The sequence below is a fragment of the Maniola jurtina genome, chromosome 15 (genome assembly GCF_905333055.1).
Source record: "Maniola jurtina chromosome 15, ilManJurt1.1, whole genome shotgun sequence".
NCBI lineage: Eukaryota > Metazoa > Arthropoda > Insecta > Lepidoptera > Nymphalidae > Maniola > Maniola jurtina.
Window position 1 is genome coordinate 12,061,218 of NC_060043.1, and position 18,009 is coordinate 12,079,226.

Here is an 18,009-nt window from a genome sequence, read left to right on the forward strand (position 1 = left end):
AATTCAAAAAAACGCACGGGATTTTTGAAAAACTTAAACCCACGCGGATAGATAGTCACAGACATCTGCTAGGCTATTATAATAATAGACGTGACTATGAACAAAAATCAACAATCAACATGTGTCAACATGTGTCTCGTTCAGTACAGATATATGCGGCGCGTATGTGTGATCAGCATTATTCAATTAACATACAGACATACTGGACATATTATGATGGTACATATCGGCTTATATTTTTAGTACAGCTTGATTTGTTTGAGAGAACAGCGACTGTTTACGCCCCGTCAATGATAACATAAAATTCAGTATAGGAGGACCTACTTCGTAGTAGGTACCTTCCTACTCCAATAGGATTCCGATATGACTCATAAAAAATGTTTCTTTAGATTTTCCTTATGATTCCGTGACTGCAGTATCTTTTACGCTCTTGACCGTTCATTGTGCAACGTCCTAAGTGCCTTTTACGATCTACTTTGCGTTTTTTTAATTTAGTGTTCTTTTTTCAAATCGAACGTGTTATCTTTTAATTTTCAAGCTGTAATGTGAACTGTGAAGTGAAACAAAAACTTGTTTATTTTTTAACTTTTTATAAAACAAAGCTACCCATTTAAATAACTACTTAGTATTTTTTAAATTAATTTAGTGAAAAAGTGATCTCTATAAAATTATTTAAGATGGAAGAAAGTCTGATTGTGTTTTTTATTGTTATTATTTTGCAACAAACTCTTGGCGAAAACTTTCAACTTTGCCGCAAAATGACAATAGTACCTTCGGATTGCTTCTCACAGGTTAGTTTACTGAGTTTTTAATTAATCGACATTTTAGCTTTATTATACCGGTTTCGCACGGGTTGCACTTTTCTACAAACGAAATGAAATTCGAGCAGGTGAAGCTGAATGAATGGACGACAGAGTAACTTTTCTGAGTTCTAATTTCTAAACCCAAAATTAGATACGCCAGTCCCTTTTAGTAGCTACCAGACTTGTGATTATTACTGTATTATATCGACACCTCCCACGTAAGTTGTTGTAAGCCACAAAATTGCCATTTTGCGTTTTTTACATAACAATGTCTATTTTTATGTATTTTATATGTTCAATTAAAAAAAATCCTAAAAATGTTGTTTTTTAAAGTACTTATGAGGCGTATAATGTTGTATGTTTCAAACGCGGACGACGTAAAATATCATATTGACCTTTACAACGTTTTATGTGGGGTGAAGTCGCACGTTTGCGCCTCGTATGTAACAGATACAACAGATCACGCCGGACTTCAGATGAAATGTTTGTAACTCAAGACACTGATATGTCACGGTTGTGTTTACATTTTTTTATTTCATTATCGTATTTTAGTAATTTAATAGTGATGCCAAGCTAAACTATTGTATAGATTACATACAACAATTTACGTCGTTGAGGACACCCAAAAACAGTATTGTATGATGACATACAACCGTTTACGTTGCAGAATTATTATAAATTTTGTGTTAAGTGATACATACAACATTTTACTTCGGCATTTATTTCTCAAAATTTTGTTGTATGATTACATGCTATATTTTACGTTGCTATGACATTGTTTTTTTTCTTACATACGACATTGTATACAATAAAACTATGTTAAAATTTAGTTTGATGGCGACGTAAACTCATGATAGTCAATAAAATAACTAATCGGCTCATCATACCACTAGGTTACTATATAATTAACAAAAAAATCACTACTACAATATATAATTTCAGAGCCTACCTTTCCAATAAATAGGTTGGTAGAACCTGCCAGGTGGTGGAGTCCAATTTCTTTACGGCCTATCGTCCAAAAATAACAAATATTTTTTTATGATTTTAAAGCTCATGGCCAGAAAAAGGCCAGAAATGATACTGTAGTCTTCAGCAGATGCACCTTCCTACTGGCAGATCTCTATTGTACAAACACGTGACTTATGGATCATTAATTTCGTTTTAAAGATACCATAGAGCGGAAGAGGAACTCAAAAGTATTCACGAAAGATCTGTCTGCTAAACAGGGCATGCTGATACGACAAAAAACTGACAACACCTCATTTCAGCTAAACTTGAGCTCTTGAAATAAGTGGAGAAGTTCTATGGACAGTTATACACAATACAACACAATACAATACAAAGACTTGTTGAAGATTTGGCTAAAGATCCCAGACCTAAATTGACGGGACACTATACCCAAGATATCCCAGATGCCAGTTTATACGAGATAAGTATGGCTCTCAAACAACTCAAGGATAAAAATTCGCTCGGTGATATCAGAATCACATTAGAATTCCTGAAAGCGGGTGGCAAACCAGTACTTAAGGTCTTTCAGCGATTTTCCAATCTTTTTCCAAGGGATTTTCAATCCCGTCATGGCGATAATGCCGTAATAAATAATAAGTAATGGTTTATTTGTTGCAATGTGGGCACAAAAGGTTAGTGAATCTTATATTCAAATTAATCTAATTCATTGCATAACGAAATTACAAAGTTACAAACATTACTCAAGAAGAGTCATAGACTCATTTCGCTGCTAAGCCATGTCTATAAGCTGTTGTTATCGTAAGTCATTATGAATCGTCACAATAATAAGTTCGATGACTTTCAGCATCCCTAACAAGCTTGATTCTGAAAAAGCTTAAGCACTATAGGTCACTTTCATAAGCTGCGACATGTTATGCATAATATAACTGAAGGCTATTATAATAATCTGCCACTTTGCTAAGCGTTTGTAAACTATGAGAAAGTTTTTGATTTGGTGGAAACTGGGGCTGTATTAAGGTCGCTATTGAGATGCTGAAACAACTGCCTGTTCATACAAATGCTGAAATAGAATCCTGTACGAAAACACCATGTCAGTCGACATATAGGACCAGACTAGGCCAGTCCAATTGCAGTGACAGGGTGCACATTGAGACGTAATTCTCTGAAACTCTTTACCACTGCTTTGGAAGACGTCCTTATGTTTAAGCTTGGATTGGAATGAACTTGACATTAACATCAAAAGAAATTCACCTTCCATTTGTCGATGACATAGTCACTATCGCAGAAACTCTGGGAAAACTCATTAGGTTTCCCAGTTTCTACATTTACAGCTCAATGAACTTTGCAAAGTTTCACAACAGATGGGCCTGAAAATGAACATGAGTAAGACGAAAATTGTGTCTAATTCTTATGTCTCGGCCCACCCAGTAATCGTTGAGGGCTCTGCACTCGAAATTATAGAAAAGTGTGAGCCTGGAGCAGGTACCTGGACCAGGTAGGTAAGTGCAATTTCAAGAAACAGGTCAGCCAACGAATCCGACTCGGCGGCAGTGTACGGAAACTAAATTAGTGCGTTTTACCAGTGATGACATATTATGGATCCGAGATAATATGGTCACATATTATAATGGAATTCATAAGAAAGTTCAGAGTCACTAAGCGGGCAATTAGAGAGCTATATTTGAAGTTTCTCTACGTGATCGAATCTGGAATGTGGATATCGGTAGGAAAATCAGAGTAACCGGCATAAATGGGTTGCGAAGCTGCAGTGTAAATGGCCGGGACACATAATTCGAAGGACCCATAGACGTTGAGGTCCCAAGGTGCTGGAACCTCGCACTGTAAGGCGCAGCGTTGACAGACTCCCACTAGGTGCACAGACGACATCAAACGAGTCACAAGGAGCCACTGGATTCAGGTGGTGCAAGACCGTGGCACATAGAAGTCCCTTCAAGAGACCTATGTCCAGTAGTGGACTTCCATCGGTTGGAAATGATGAATCGGACTACACATACTACATTTTTTTTAAATTTTAAACGACGTACACTGTTGTATTTAACACATACGATGACAATCAACCCGTTTTTTCCAGCGTAATTTGTTGTAAGTATCTTATACAACATTTTACAAAGATGAAACACGCCGTAAAATGTTGTATGAACAAAATCTCAGAAATGTGAAGTATTTCTATGAATTATCTTTCAGAATATGTTAAAGTACTGTAAACTATAACTAAATACCGAATTTCACAAAAATATATTGAAAAATGGAGCTTTAATTTCAATTTATATCTTTAAAACGCTCTACTGAAAAGTTGTAGTTTTGGGGATACAACAACTTACGTGGGAGGTGTCGATATGTTGTCGGCTAAAGATAAGTCAAATGGTATCTATGCATTTATGAGACAAAAGACGATTTCGTGTGGTCTCAATATCACGGACCGTGGGAACCTTTACAATTTTGCAAATGTCGCGTCGGAAGGAGGAAATCGAGGCTGTACGGTTTATCATGATTCCACGAATTGAACAAATTTCCTTAATTAAGCAAACGGTTGCAATAGTTAGGCTCATGAGAGTCATGAGTTATGATGACTGAAATTTTAAAACTACCACACGGGATTCTTTAAAAAAGTAGCTTGTATCCCGGAGATGAATAAAGAATACAGTGGACCCCCGGTAGTCCGACAAACGTTTTGCAGGACATTGCCGAACTATCGAATTTATCGGATTATAGAGTCTGCCTAAGACCCCCTATAGTCCGGATTTTTTTACAAAAGAGTACCTTGTAATCCGACAAATTACAGATCCAATGATAACATTCTATATGTTATACATACTCTATAAAGTACAACTATGTATGTCAAATTTAGTTAATTCAATAAAAATAGACATGTCGGATTACAGGGGGTGCCGGATTAGACAGGGGCCGGATTACCGGGGGTCCACTATACTGAGATACTTGAGTTTTATTGTGAAAAATCAAAGTTCCCTTGGGAATCGGGATTTTTAAAAAGCTAAAACTAAATAGATACGTAAGTAATAGGTACCTATATTTTAATTAAATATTTACTAAGGAGGTACCTCCCTATTGATAAACTTTGACTTTTAGTGCAACTTTTTATCTTTGCACAGGGCAGTAGATAGGCAGCACCATAAATAACTGACTTTATCATTATTTTTAATCGGTTTTACCCGCGTAAAAAATCCTGTAGTTAAGACTCGACTACTATTTGTTTTTAACAAAGTTTCCTTGTTTTTATATTACCTACGTATCTATCGTAGAAAGATCAGGCAAGATAGAAATCCATGACGCACAAAAATCTCTTACTACGCACTGTTGATAAAATGATCGATGACGCAAGTTTAGGACGTTGCTGTTGATTTGTCCTTCAATCACGCCGGAACAGAGCAGCGAACTGACGCGGACGCAGACGCGAATTATCGTACGTGAGATATAAATACCTAGCTTTAGTTAAAGAGTGGCGAATAACATATTAGACTACTTACTTAGGTAGGTAGGTACTTTTTATCCCGGAAAATAAGCGTTCTACGGAATTTCTATAATCCTAAATCCACGAGGCAGTCGCGAGTATTATCCAGGTAGAACATTCGAATCAATGGTAGAATATAGCTTCAATTTAAGATTCCTTACTTTGTTTGTAAATGTTTATTTGATTTACTTAAGAGTGCTCTCCATGATCGCTCCAAGTCGCGCGTGAGAGCATGCTACCTATTGCAATCAAAATAAATGCGTGATGTGTCAAACACTACGAATTAGCGTTTAGTACCTAACTATTATCTTAATTTTTTTCAAATTAATCAACACATTTTTACAAACTAAAAATTACATATGTTAATATTTCTGACCATAGATAAAGAAGGGATAAATCGATATCTGCGTAATACCTTTTTATGGAGCAGCGCGTAAGAAATGTAACATTTAAGCATATAAAACTTTTCAATTCTTGATTTCAGATATTGGGATCTCATAATACCACTGAAGCTGCGACGTGTGACGTGGAAAATGTTCGGGATGATAGCTCCGACTGTATGCACGGCTATAGTACTCCTGCGATATCTAAGTCTCGTCTAGGCCAAATAAGCATACAGCCCTTTGTCTTATATTTAAACTGCCCCAAATACACGATCAATCATACCGTACCAAATATTGTATTCAAAGATATAAAATGGAAAAGTAAGTATTGACGTACTTACCTACACTAAACTTATAGCTACTTTAGTTTTCTATGCTTTTAGGATAAACATCGCAAAACCTAGCCTAGGCTGCTATTATAAATTTATATGGCAGCCATTTAGAAACTTTATTATTTTTTGATATAGCGGAAATAGAAATTTTTTATTTACACAAGAGTTTGACATATTATATTGTTTTGGAAATGTCATATGACAGTGACAATGACATTTACAAAATGACAGTAAATATTACGTCATTAGAAATACAATTCTGTCAAAATTCAACTCTCTATCTATTTCGTGAGATACAGCCCGCTGACAGATAGACAGAATATGGTCCAACGGACGGACATCGAAGTCTTAGTAATAGGGCCCCACTGGCACCTTTGGGTTATGGAACTCACTGATAAACTCACTGACTGACAAATTAAATAATAAATTTAAGTATTCTAATATAATAAACGGTCAACCTTTTTATAATGGTAGGTAGGTACATGACCGTGATTCAATGCCTATTGTGTTTTTATAGGTGCATTGAATTGCATACAAGTATTTCATGGAATACGTAGCTTGCTAATGTGAAACGGAAACAGGATAATTTTTGTGATAAATTATAAGCAGCTAATTAGTATTGCCCAATTTAGCTTGAATTAAATTCAATCCTATTATGGTTTTTGAAAACTTCTTAAGGCGCATTGGGCGGTTTTAGGATGTTTAAAAACTTCAAGATCGCCTCACCAATTTGTAGATTTTTAGCTATGCATAATCTACTGAGAAATAAAAATTAAACTTAATTGCATCAAAATGAAAAAAGGTACACGAGAGAGACGCAGTAAAATAATTCCATGATTCGATAACTTGCCAATAAAAATTGAATTTTATTTCTAATGCATATGTAGTGCTTTTTGTTTGTAATATTTTTTGATTGGGTTTTAAAACTCCAGCATGTAAGCTATCTCTGTGCTTTTTGATAAGATAGTTCACACGCTTGCATTTATAAATTAGTATGAATAAGTATGGATTGATTTTCATTTTTCAGAATTGAAGTTCAGAATAGAAAAACTTGGAAGTAGACCTGCTAAGCGAATGTGCAGGCATTTGTCCATACCAGATAATATTAAGGTTGATAACCAAACAGTGTTGCATTATGATTGCTACAAGTCCCTAACTGATGGTATTTACGATGGAATGACACATGTATTGGACTTGGAGGCTACTGACGGTACTGTTGTTGATGGGAGACAGTTCCTGTTTTATATACCTTCGGCTCGTATGTTGAGTAAGTACTCAATACAAATCCATTAGGTCCCTACCTGAGGGTACAAGTTTTCTCAATCATCTTGTGTCTCTTTTATCAATGCTTTTACAATAAAACGTTTTATAATTACAGGCCCAGACCCCAATGAGACGATTTGGAAACCGTTTGTTTACGTAGAAAACTATGTAACTATGATGCAATTGCGTATAGTGCCACCGCCAGCACATTTGAATTTCACATACCAAGTACAAGTAAAGAAGACTTGTATAGACTGTCCAGATGAAGTGGTTAAAAATGTTAATGTAAAAAGCTATAATAGTGATACTGAAGAAATAGCTTTCGATTACGCACCAACTACTGTTGGTTCATACTACTTTGTAGTGACCACACTTCACGATCAATGTATGAGTGGAGAAGTCGAGTGCCAGTCTGTAAAAAGTCCTATAATTCCTCTTGGTGAGAATGACATTTATTATTTTTTCTTACATAAATTGGTATAGATGGGCAAACAGTTAGCAACATAACAGACAGACACTTTCACATCTCGCAAAATTAATGAGTTTTCGAAACTTTATCCACGCAGGTGAAATCACAGGCATGTGATATTCATTCATAATCATAAATGATTGTTGATGAAAACCTTTATAAAAAATTTAAAATTTTTAAATAAAAACTTAGTCTTAAATAAAATTATAATTATTGTTAATTGATTCTTTATAATTGTACGCCGAAATGGTAAAATATGATCAAATGAAACTAGCTTCTTACTTACTTAGATATCTTTTTTTAGCTGTGAAGGCCAATATGCTGACCTCATACGTCATCGTGACTGGGTCAATAATTGCTGTTTCTTTGTTAGTGTACCTTATCTACCACCGATACTACAGAGGTCCATCAGGTAATTGTCTTAAGTTTATTATCTTATCCATGTAGATAATATAGTAAAATTGTATTTATTTTAAAAATTATGACCCTTGAAAGGCAAACTTTATGCGAAATAAACCATGCAAGAAAATATGGAATTACAAAACTATTGGCTTTAAGGCAAATTTTACTTAATAATGATTTAAAATGTTTTTTAACAAGTTTATTTGAATTGCACAAAAAATAACATAATATTAAACTTGATTCGCGTTCTTCATATTATATCACACATCTCGCTCTTGAGCATGTCCCACTCGTAAATAAGCTAAATGTTGATTGCAATAGCATATTCTCTTATCGACTTGAAGCGACGCGACCGTGGAGAGCACTCTTAAGTAGAGTTGACGTGAATGACCATAATAATGGTTAAATTCATTCGACCCAGCGTTGCATGGATGATCTTATTCCATGCATAAATTATTATATACGAATGTGCAACTTATAAAAATCTTCCCATGGGTTCTTGGCTTTAAAAAATATCACCAATTTTTTTACCGAAATCGAGCCCAAACTTTACACATCTTTTTCGAGAACATTATATTTCCAGCTGACTCTGCAACCAAAAAAGTGGTTAAATGTGTTCATTAGAATATATTGTACTTACCATATTTGATCTTCACGATGATGGTTTTTAATTCAAACAGAATTCTTTTCAGATATCCCAAAACCGACCAAAGTGCTGGTTATCTACCCTGCAGCCAACAGTGTCCACTCTGAGTGCGTTGCATCATTCGTAGCTTACCTCCGGTCAGAATATGGCTTCGATATCTCGTACGATGGGGACATACCCGCTACAACTCACTGCGACCCATATTTCTGGGCTGAAGACGTCATCAGACAAGCAACCCATATCATGTACATCGTGGGACCAAAGGACAGCGAAAATTTCCCCAATAGTGTCCTTCAGAACGTAGATAAACTACTCCTTTCATTTCTCAAAGCGATTAGAGCTATACAGCCAAAAGAAGTTATCAACGTATTTTTCGAACATTCAAACGGCCCAGTACCAAATGAAACAAGGAACGATAAAGTTTTCTTTTTATTGAGGGACTGGCAACAACTCATCGCTTTTTTGTCCAGGGATTTGCTACCGAAGAAACAGATTATGACTTGAGGACGGTTAAAGGGAAATGTTTTATAGAAAATCTCACGCGGATGAAAAATTCATTGAAGGAACCTTCCATTGTATGATGCGATAGGTACTTATTATTAGCTATATATACTCTTTTTTAAAAAGCCGTGAACTGTTATGCATGGGACTTCCGATAGAAGTGAAGCTTCTTACCTATTATTATTATCACTGCGGTTGTTCCATCGTTTCACTTTTTAACTGACTTCAAAAAAAGGAGGTGGAGGTTCTCAATTCGATTGTAATGTTTGTTACGCGATTACTCCGCCAATTATGAATCGATTTGATTGGTCTATATTAGGTCCCCAAAAGTCCGTTCAAAAAGGGAAGAAATTAAACAAACTAGGTAGGTATGTCCAACCTATTACATTCCTATTTTTGCTCTTCAGAATTATTACCTACTGTGTTCAGATAATTTAAGTACCTAGTTAGTACCTACCTGCCTAATATTTGAATAAAACGCTAAACTATAATTTCAAATTATAAAAAATAGGTTATTTAAAAATTGAATTTTGAAAATAAAATAGAAAATAATATGAATCTAACTATAGTGTTGGTATTTTTTATTTTTTCTGGCTCCATGTTTATATGTTGCATCCAGATTCAGCAAGCTGTCCTCGGGAACGGCAGGATTCAGAAAAGATGCATGAAGGGAGAACGGTGCTATGGTTTCTAGTATCCCTATTAATTTGTGAGGAAAGGACTATGGGGAGGACTAAGGACCGTCTAAGAACTCTAAGATATACCTATAGTACCTACACGACAGGTCGACATGGTAATCGGGGTGGGGACGCCCTAGACGCCCGGCACACCCGCACAGCCCTGCACTAACCGAATTGGGCGGGTGTGCGGTGCGTCCCCCCGCCTTATACCCCGATTGCCATCTCGACTTGTCGCGTACCACACTTACTTGAAGCAAAAGCAAATTACTTATTGCTATCCGACTAATGAATTAGAGCGAGATCTCTCTGATGAGTGAATGGCTCTCGCGCGGCATAAGAGGTGGAAATTGGAATAGCGATGAGTAGGTATTTGCCGCAGCCTTCAAACCACTTCAAACTGAGTAAAGTCATAATATAATAAATCCATATGTGTGTACATAGATTCATGTAAAAAGTCCATAGTGTTGCCATAATCAAAAATATCTAAACCACAGAGAACAAACTAATATTAAAAAAAAAAAATATGTCGCCATATTGTTTTTATCATCAAAAATTTCAAAATGGTCGTCGAACTGTAAACAGTTTTGTTGTGTTGATAAATGTTAAAATAAACAGTGATTGTTCAGGCTTTTTTTATTTATTATATTAAAGTTCTTCTCTATAATAATTTAAAAATGTTTTCTTCCAATAAATTTCGTTGTTAGGCTTAAGCTAGATAAGGTACAAGATGGAGTTTCAATTTATTATTTTTCTTCTATTGTTTGTGCTACAATATGTTTCTGGACATTATCAGTTATGCGAAAATAATACGAAGGTAACACGCAGCTGTACGACACAGGTAAATGCGTTTTATATATAACCTATGCGTCCTTTGCGTTACTTTGGTGAGATGCTAAAAGACAAACATGTCCATTCTATTGATTTCATGTCAACCTTGAAAAACGCTGAGATGTTAGAGAACCTCTGGCCATCCTCTGGCTTTATATAACTACCTCGCTAAAAATCCCGGGTTCAATTCCCGGTAGTATAATTCTCTATTGGTTCAATTCCAAATAATAGTAAAAATAAATGTTTACTCAAGCTCTAGCATGGTGTTATCTCTACCACCGGTAAAACTGTACCGCAAAACAATATTCCATCCTAATTCCCAGACTGTATTGTCATTTACAGATAAAGGTCAAGCAAACTTGTTACCAATAGTTCAGTTTGTATAAATGCATGTAGTACATAGTTATTTGTATATCAATAGTTTTCTAAATGAAACCCTAGTTGCCTAGTTGTCGGTAAGTGTAGATTTTCACCTATGCGCCGGAGGTTGGAATCTTAGGCTGAAATCTAAAGAGCATACATCAGATGAGGCCAGGCTCACTTGCTCGTGAGTCGTGATCCAAGTAATATATCTATTAACAGTGGTGCTTCCATTCGACGGCTCCCGCATAAGTCTTAAAGAGGGAGAGAGATATAAGGGAAGAGTTTGCACGATAGAAAGAGAGGTGTTTTAGGAAGCAGTGCTATACAACCTGAATTGCAAGCAAACAAACAAATATTTACTCAATCATCTTTGCAGAGTAAGCTTCCTGTACTTGTGTAAAGTATTACGTAGTATTCTGTGCTCAGACTTAAAACTTAAAGTAGATATCAAACAAAATAGACTTATGTCTATATAACATCACTTACAGACCACAAGTCATGCAACTGAGTTGAAATATTGGCAGTTAGATAAAACAAATTAATTGTGGTATGTATTTGATATTTATAATATAAAATATCATTTACAGATTCTTGGTGCTGGTCATTCCGATGTCAATTCATGCAAAGTGGAATATATCCCACCAAACAGTGCTGACTGCATTGACAGCTTTGGCCCAATGTCCTCAAACTCCCACATCGGTGGGGTTAAGCTTAAGCCCTACATACTGCCAGTCGTGCATCACGACTATAGGTCTTACTACTCCGTCAATTATACAGTACTGAACATCACGTTTAGCAATATAAAATGGAAAAGTAAGTAAAACTTTAATGTAATCCTTTGTAAAGTAAAGTTAGGATGTCTGTTACTCCTTCTCACCACAATGATTGACATAGGATACTTTCCTGAAAGGGTCCCAGAAAATCAATGAGTTCCAATGGGATGCTAACAAAAATCATGTCAACGCAGCATGTTCTTCTTCTTTTCTTCTCTATGGCTCTTTTTTTTTCTCTCGTCTGGCTTTACAAAGATTAGCCAATGTCAAGTTATTTGTAACAAGTTAGTTAAACTATACAAGTATGGACCCCGTCTGCATACGCACGGCACCCTTAGAAGGCTAGAGTACTTTCCAGTCAGTTTTAACAAAAAAAAAACACTCCAAAAAGGCAAAGTACGCCTGCCAGCTAACACCAACACAGACGAAGTCCCTATGGCTCTTTGCACTGTGGCTTTGTGTTCCGCAATAATTCCGCCAATGTCGACTCAGTGGAGAAAACAACGTGGCATGTTACATGTAGGCTAATAGAATATTTTGACAAATTTAATGGTGTATTTTATGGATATTTTATTTAAATTTTTTACTGCAATGTGTTAGGTGTTGAATTCACATTAATCATGAATAAATATAAATTCATTTAAGATTTTTTTATGACAATATTAGGGTTATCTACTGTGTTATACTGTGTCATTTTGTGTGTTTTTTTTTTGTTATGGGTTGTCTTGTGACATGCCTGAAATTAAAAGTATTTATTTATTTATTTATTATTTAGAATTTATGGCAATAAAAATTATTTCCAGCAATGAAATTCCGGTTCCAAAACCACAAGAATGTGGAGAGCCACTGCAGAAACATAGTGATATCCAACGAGGTGACCATTAACGATCAGTCAGTTCTGTACTACGACTGCTACTGGTCTCTCACAGATGGGAACTACAATGGACAGAGCCATATACTGGACTTTGAGGCTTCAGATGACTATGTTGTCAATCGGGGGCAGTATTACTTCAATATACCGACTGCAGAGATGTTGAGTGAGTGTTCTTTATCACTACATCACACTAATATTATAAAGGCGAAAGTTTGTGTGTATGTATGTGTGTGTGTATGTATATGTGTGTGTATGTTTGTTACTCTTTCACAGAAAACTACTGGACAGATTTGGCTGAAATTTGGAATGGATTAACACTATGCTTAAACTTTCACTTATGCTGCTTTTTATGCCGAAAAATCAAAGAGTTCCCCTGGGATTTTGAAAAACCTAAATCCACGTGAAGTCACGGGTATCATCTAATAACATTATAAATTAAAGTACCCCGCTGTGCTGAGTTTGTGTTTGTTTGGGCAACAAAAAAATAATTTTTATGTCTTCATTTGTTGATTACTTTTGTGTATAGTCTGTCCAATTTGAGTTTAATCTTTGCGCAATTATTGTTGACACTTACGTGAATATTTCCGATATAGTACCGCCAACTTAAAATAAATGGCGCGCGATTCGTACATACAAATGACAAAATAATTGAAAGTGGCATTGTATGTGTCTATGCCTCTGTACGACAGAAATCTTCTCATAAATCCCAACAGCAAGTTGTGGGAAGCTTTTTAATCACAATCGAACGAACGAAGTATACAAACACATGAGAGACAAATAAAGATATATTCATAATTTTTTATACATATAATGTTTTTTAACATTGTTGTAGGTCCCACAATAACCGAGAAGGATTGGAAACCATTTGTATACATAGAAAATTTGACAAACTCAATGAAACTTCACATAATGCCCCCACCAGCCCAACTCAAGATCACCGCTTACCAGATAAGCATCATGAAAGAGTGCGACAAGGGCACCCAGTGCAATGAAACGGTCAAACACACCACTGTACAAATGAATAACAACACCCAAGAAGTGACGTATGACTACAGTTGGCCGATCAAAGCCGGGTCGTACTATTTTGTTGTGACCCCAATTCATGACAGGTGCCAAAGTGGGGAAGTAAAGTGTCAGTTTGTGAAAAGCCCCAAAATTGTCATCAGTGAGTGTCTATTATTTAATATTTTGGTCATGTATGAAAATAGTTTTTTTGAAAATCTAACATAAAAACTAAAAAGCAACCAATGACAATTTTTGGTCAAGAAATTCAGGAGTCAGGGGATGCCCGACAGAAGCGTAGCTTTTGATGCAAGTAATTTTGATTGGACCAGTCCGGTCTGGTTCCGTCTAGTCTAGTCCAATTCAGTCAATCAGTCATTATGAAGCAAAGGTTGCCTGGTAGAGATTGCTCTAAGCAATAAGGCTGACTTTGCACACAATTGTTTTTTCTGTTTTCTTCCTTCTGTGTTGTGTTCCTTTACATGTTTTTGTGTGCAATAAAGACTTCTATCTATCTATGTATCTATGAAGAAGAAATTGCTTTCTTGTGTATGTCTCGATAAACTTGACGGTATGGTAACATTTTTTCTAATTTTCTTTCTGGCTGCAGAGCTATAAATTTGGGTCAATGTTTTACACCAAACACCAAAATTATAGGATTGTAACTTATTTCGCCTATGAGCTAGAGACCTATAAAATGATCCAGACAGACAGATAGACAGACATCAGAGTGACATAATAGGGCTCCGCTTTTACGGGACGCCAAAAAGCTCTTCAAAAATATGGTTTTTGTGTACTACTTTTCTATTTGTATTCCAGGTGTGCAAGCCCACCAGACCCTGAACATTTGCATTGCTAGCATCACCGCGCTGGTGGTGGCAACTCTGTTCGCCTATTACATTGTGCTACGCGTAATACGACGGTACTGGTGCAAGGAATATGGACAAGGTGAGATAACCATATATCCATACTAATATTGTAAATGCAAAAGTCTGGTTGGGATTTTAAGACCCAATTCCACGCAGACGAAGTCGCGGGCATCAGCTATTATCTAATAAATACATGAATAAAACTTTAATTGCTAAATTTATTATTTATTAATTAATAAGCAGTTTTTATCATCTTTACATAAAAAATTTGGTCTGTGTAACATGTAGGGTTCTTCTCTCTGGGTTGGTGTCTGCATATTAAATCATTTAGGGTCTTAAAAATCACTCATTTGTAGATGTTTAATATTTCAAACTATTTGTTTCCAGAAATCCCTCCACCAACCAAAGTGCTAGTGATATATTCACCCGCGAACCGCTTGCACGCGGAGTGCGTGGCCTCATTCGTGACCTACCTCCGCAGCGAATACGGTCTCGACGTTATGTATGACGGCGACATCTCACTCACAAGTCACGGCGACCCCTACTACTGGGCTGAAGATGCTATCAAACTGGCTTCACATATTATGTACATAGTTGGCCCTGCAGAAAACGCCAACCTATACAACAATATATACGACAAACCTATCAATGCACATACAAACGTGGACATCCTACTCCTATCTTTACTCAAAGCAGTCCGAGCCTCAAGATGTCAAAAGGACATAATGAACGTATTCTTTGAACACTCGAACGGTTCGGTACCAATCGAAACTAAACACGACAAAGTCTTTTTCCTACTCAAAGATTGGCAGAAACTCATCGCTCATCTATCAAAGAATTTGTTGCCAAAGAAACAGATTATGAGAACGGAAAAAGGCAAATGCTTTCTTGAAGATTTGTCGAGGGCCAAGAAATTGTTGAATGGAAGGAATGATGATGTCATAGTTCGGTGTGAGAAGGGATTTGTTGAGAAGAAAGTGCTCCTGTAAATGTTGGTTCATATGTTATGGGTTGCAATATTTGACCAAATGTTGGTCCAAGTGTGGCCATGACCATTGGCCAATTGCATATTAGAAATTGCTGGTTTTCTGGAAGAGTGCTGTGAACTTTTTGGTCAAAAATTGGTTCAAGTCCTAATAACCAGTGATTTACTGGCCAAATTCTTGCGAGGTTTATGAAATAAACCATAATTAATTTGCTATGCATTTTCTTTGTGGAAATGTTGGGTGAAAATGTGAAAATTTTAAGAGTTGTGATTGGCCAATTGATTATTATTAGTTGGCTATTCGGTGGCCAAGCTATATTGGTTTGAAATGCTATGATTTTTAATACAATTTGGTATTGTGTAACAACATGGCTAATTTTCATATGGGTTGTGTAATAATGTGTAGTCTATTATAAATTTACACTGGATGCTGTAACAATAATGATGAAATTTTGAGACAAATATGCACACTGAGACTAAGTCCTTTGTCCAGAAGCTGCATTTCACAATCTTGCTTGTAAGCTTAATGGCTCCACTAAACTATGGCCCAATGCTTTCGATCGGCCAATGTATATATTCTGTTTATGAAGATCCAAGATGATTGTATCAAAACCACAGAATTCACAATTCCGAATAGCGCTGGTCGCATATGTGTCCTATGATTTTTAGATGTTTAAAAATCAACATGGTCACAGCATGTTCACCTTATATCAAATCTTTTCCTGGACTATTATAGTTGTGAACTATTTTTTCATCAACTAATCTACGTCCACTGCTGGACAACCTCTTGTAAAGAGTTCCACATGCTGTGGTCTTCAATTGAATGTTATTTATACACATATTTACTTAAAAAATGTGTCTAGTATCAGTGAAAAACTCTTAAAATGTGTTAAATGTTACTAAAAGTGAGTGATTGTAACTAAAGTGACTGAAACTAGTGTTGAGAATAACTATTTAAAAAAAAAATTGGTTGTCTGTAAAGTCGGTTTACTGACGATAGTTGAACGTGACAACAAAGGCCGATTGTGCTTCTTTGTCGCTCGTTCCGCGCTCTCGCTTGCACTGCAAGCCTTACATGGAACGCCTCAGAGCGAGGTAACGCCGCATGAGTCATGTTTTTTCGTGCGTGCAGCCGGCTCTATCGAATTATAAGACGTTGTCACGTCAAAAAACACTTGATATCTATATAAATTGTAAGATGTTGTCTACTTTTATTGATATTAAAGTATTCTCTGTAACACTTGGAAACTCTTTTGGTGGGTGTTTATATTTTTCTATAACGCATATTACACAGAATGCTTCAATATTAGAATGCGATATTATTGTATAGTCTGTACAAAATGACTTGTCATACACCATTTTAACTCTATGGGTCAATTGTTATGTCAAAAATATGGTTCATCTTTGAAATAAGAACTAAAATCTCACTTTTGACATGATATTTGACACATAAAGTTAAAATGGCGCGTGAGAACTCATTTTTTACGCATTATATGTACATTGTATTGTACAGTCTATTTTTTAAGAGGTAGCTTTATTTTTTCAACTTCTAAATGATTTCTGAACACTTATTGCTAAATTTTTTGAAGGTTTAAAAAAAAATTAATCCAAAAAAAAAACACTAAATAAAAATTACATAGGTCTCTTGCGTCGCCTGAATCCAGTGGCTCCCTTCATCATCTCTTAAAAAATAGGCTTTTGTGGAATATTTTTATGGTTATATGTATATTATAATCGTTGTTGTAATAATTCTACCCAGTTATATATTTGCTAAGTTTTCATATTGATATGCCAGCCCACTTAGAGAATGGCTGATTCGATATTATTTTTAGTATAAAAATTCTAACTTGACAGGTCTTTATTGTAGTGCTATCCTTTTCACAATGTTCAATGAGGAAAAGGAAAGCACTAGTGAAGATTAAGTTAAATATAGGCAGCTATTAATCCTTTTAATTTTAAAATAAAAAAAATTATTAAATGCATAATTAAAATTAGTAACTTAGATTATATGTACATGCAATTTTTTTTTATCATCTTACATGATTTATTGATTATAATGTAAAAAATAATAATTTTAATATGCCAAAAAATCTTGAATAAATTAATATTTCATTATAATACAGTAAGCTGAACTGATTATATAAAATTATATTAGTCATTACCTAGTATTTTTCAGTTTCTGTATATTTTATACTGCAGTGGAGTGGTGTATTAATATGCTGTAATGTACTACTTATATTAATTATTATTAAGAGGCTAAGACTATGTTGGCCACACCACTCAAAAATCTGCATAAATATATAATACCACAAAAACTTTAGTCCTGGTTTAAACAGCCATTAAACCCACAAGTTGTGTCAGTTTAAACCACGAGTAA

At 35.5% G+C, this 18,009-nt stretch overlaps 1 protein-coding gene and 1 pseudogene across 1 annotated transcript; both read left to right on the plus strand.

Annotated features, from left to right (window-relative positions):
- The first annotated feature begins 233 nt into the window (after positions 1–233).
- Positions 234–9,587, plus strand: LOC123872798 (annotated as a pseudogene).
- Positions 9,588–10,498: 911 nt separating this feature from the next.
- Positions 10,499–16,049, plus strand: LOC123872795. The gene is made up of 6 exons (XM_045917328.1): positions 10,499–10,776; positions 11,717–11,942; positions 12,706–12,939; positions 13,609–13,941; positions 14,598–14,726; positions 15,035–16,049. Exons 1-6 carry the CDS (start codon positions 10,666–10,668, stop codon positions 15,634–15,636), a joined length of 1,635 nt encoding a protein of 544 aa, XP_045773284.1. The 5' UTR covers positions 10,499–10,665; the 3' UTR covers positions 15,637–16,049.
- Positions 16,050–18,009: the final 1,960 nt, after the last annotated feature.

What these genes read in the sequence shown, in the direction of transcription:
- LOC123872795 (XM_045917328.1), top strand. Translation starts at nt 10,666, where the DNA reads ATGGAGTTTCAATTTATTATTTTTCTTCTATTGTTTGTGCTACAATAT. An exon ending in CACGCAGCTGTACGACACAG is followed by an intron (nt 10,777 to 11,716) that starts GTAAATGCGTTT and finishes TATCATTTACAG; the next exon opens with ATTCTTGGTGCTGGTCATTC. An exon ending in ACCGACTGCAGAGATGTTGA is followed by an intron (nt 12,940 to 13,608) that starts GTGAGTGTTCTT and finishes ACATTGTTGTAG; the next exon opens with GTCCCACAATAACCGAGAAG.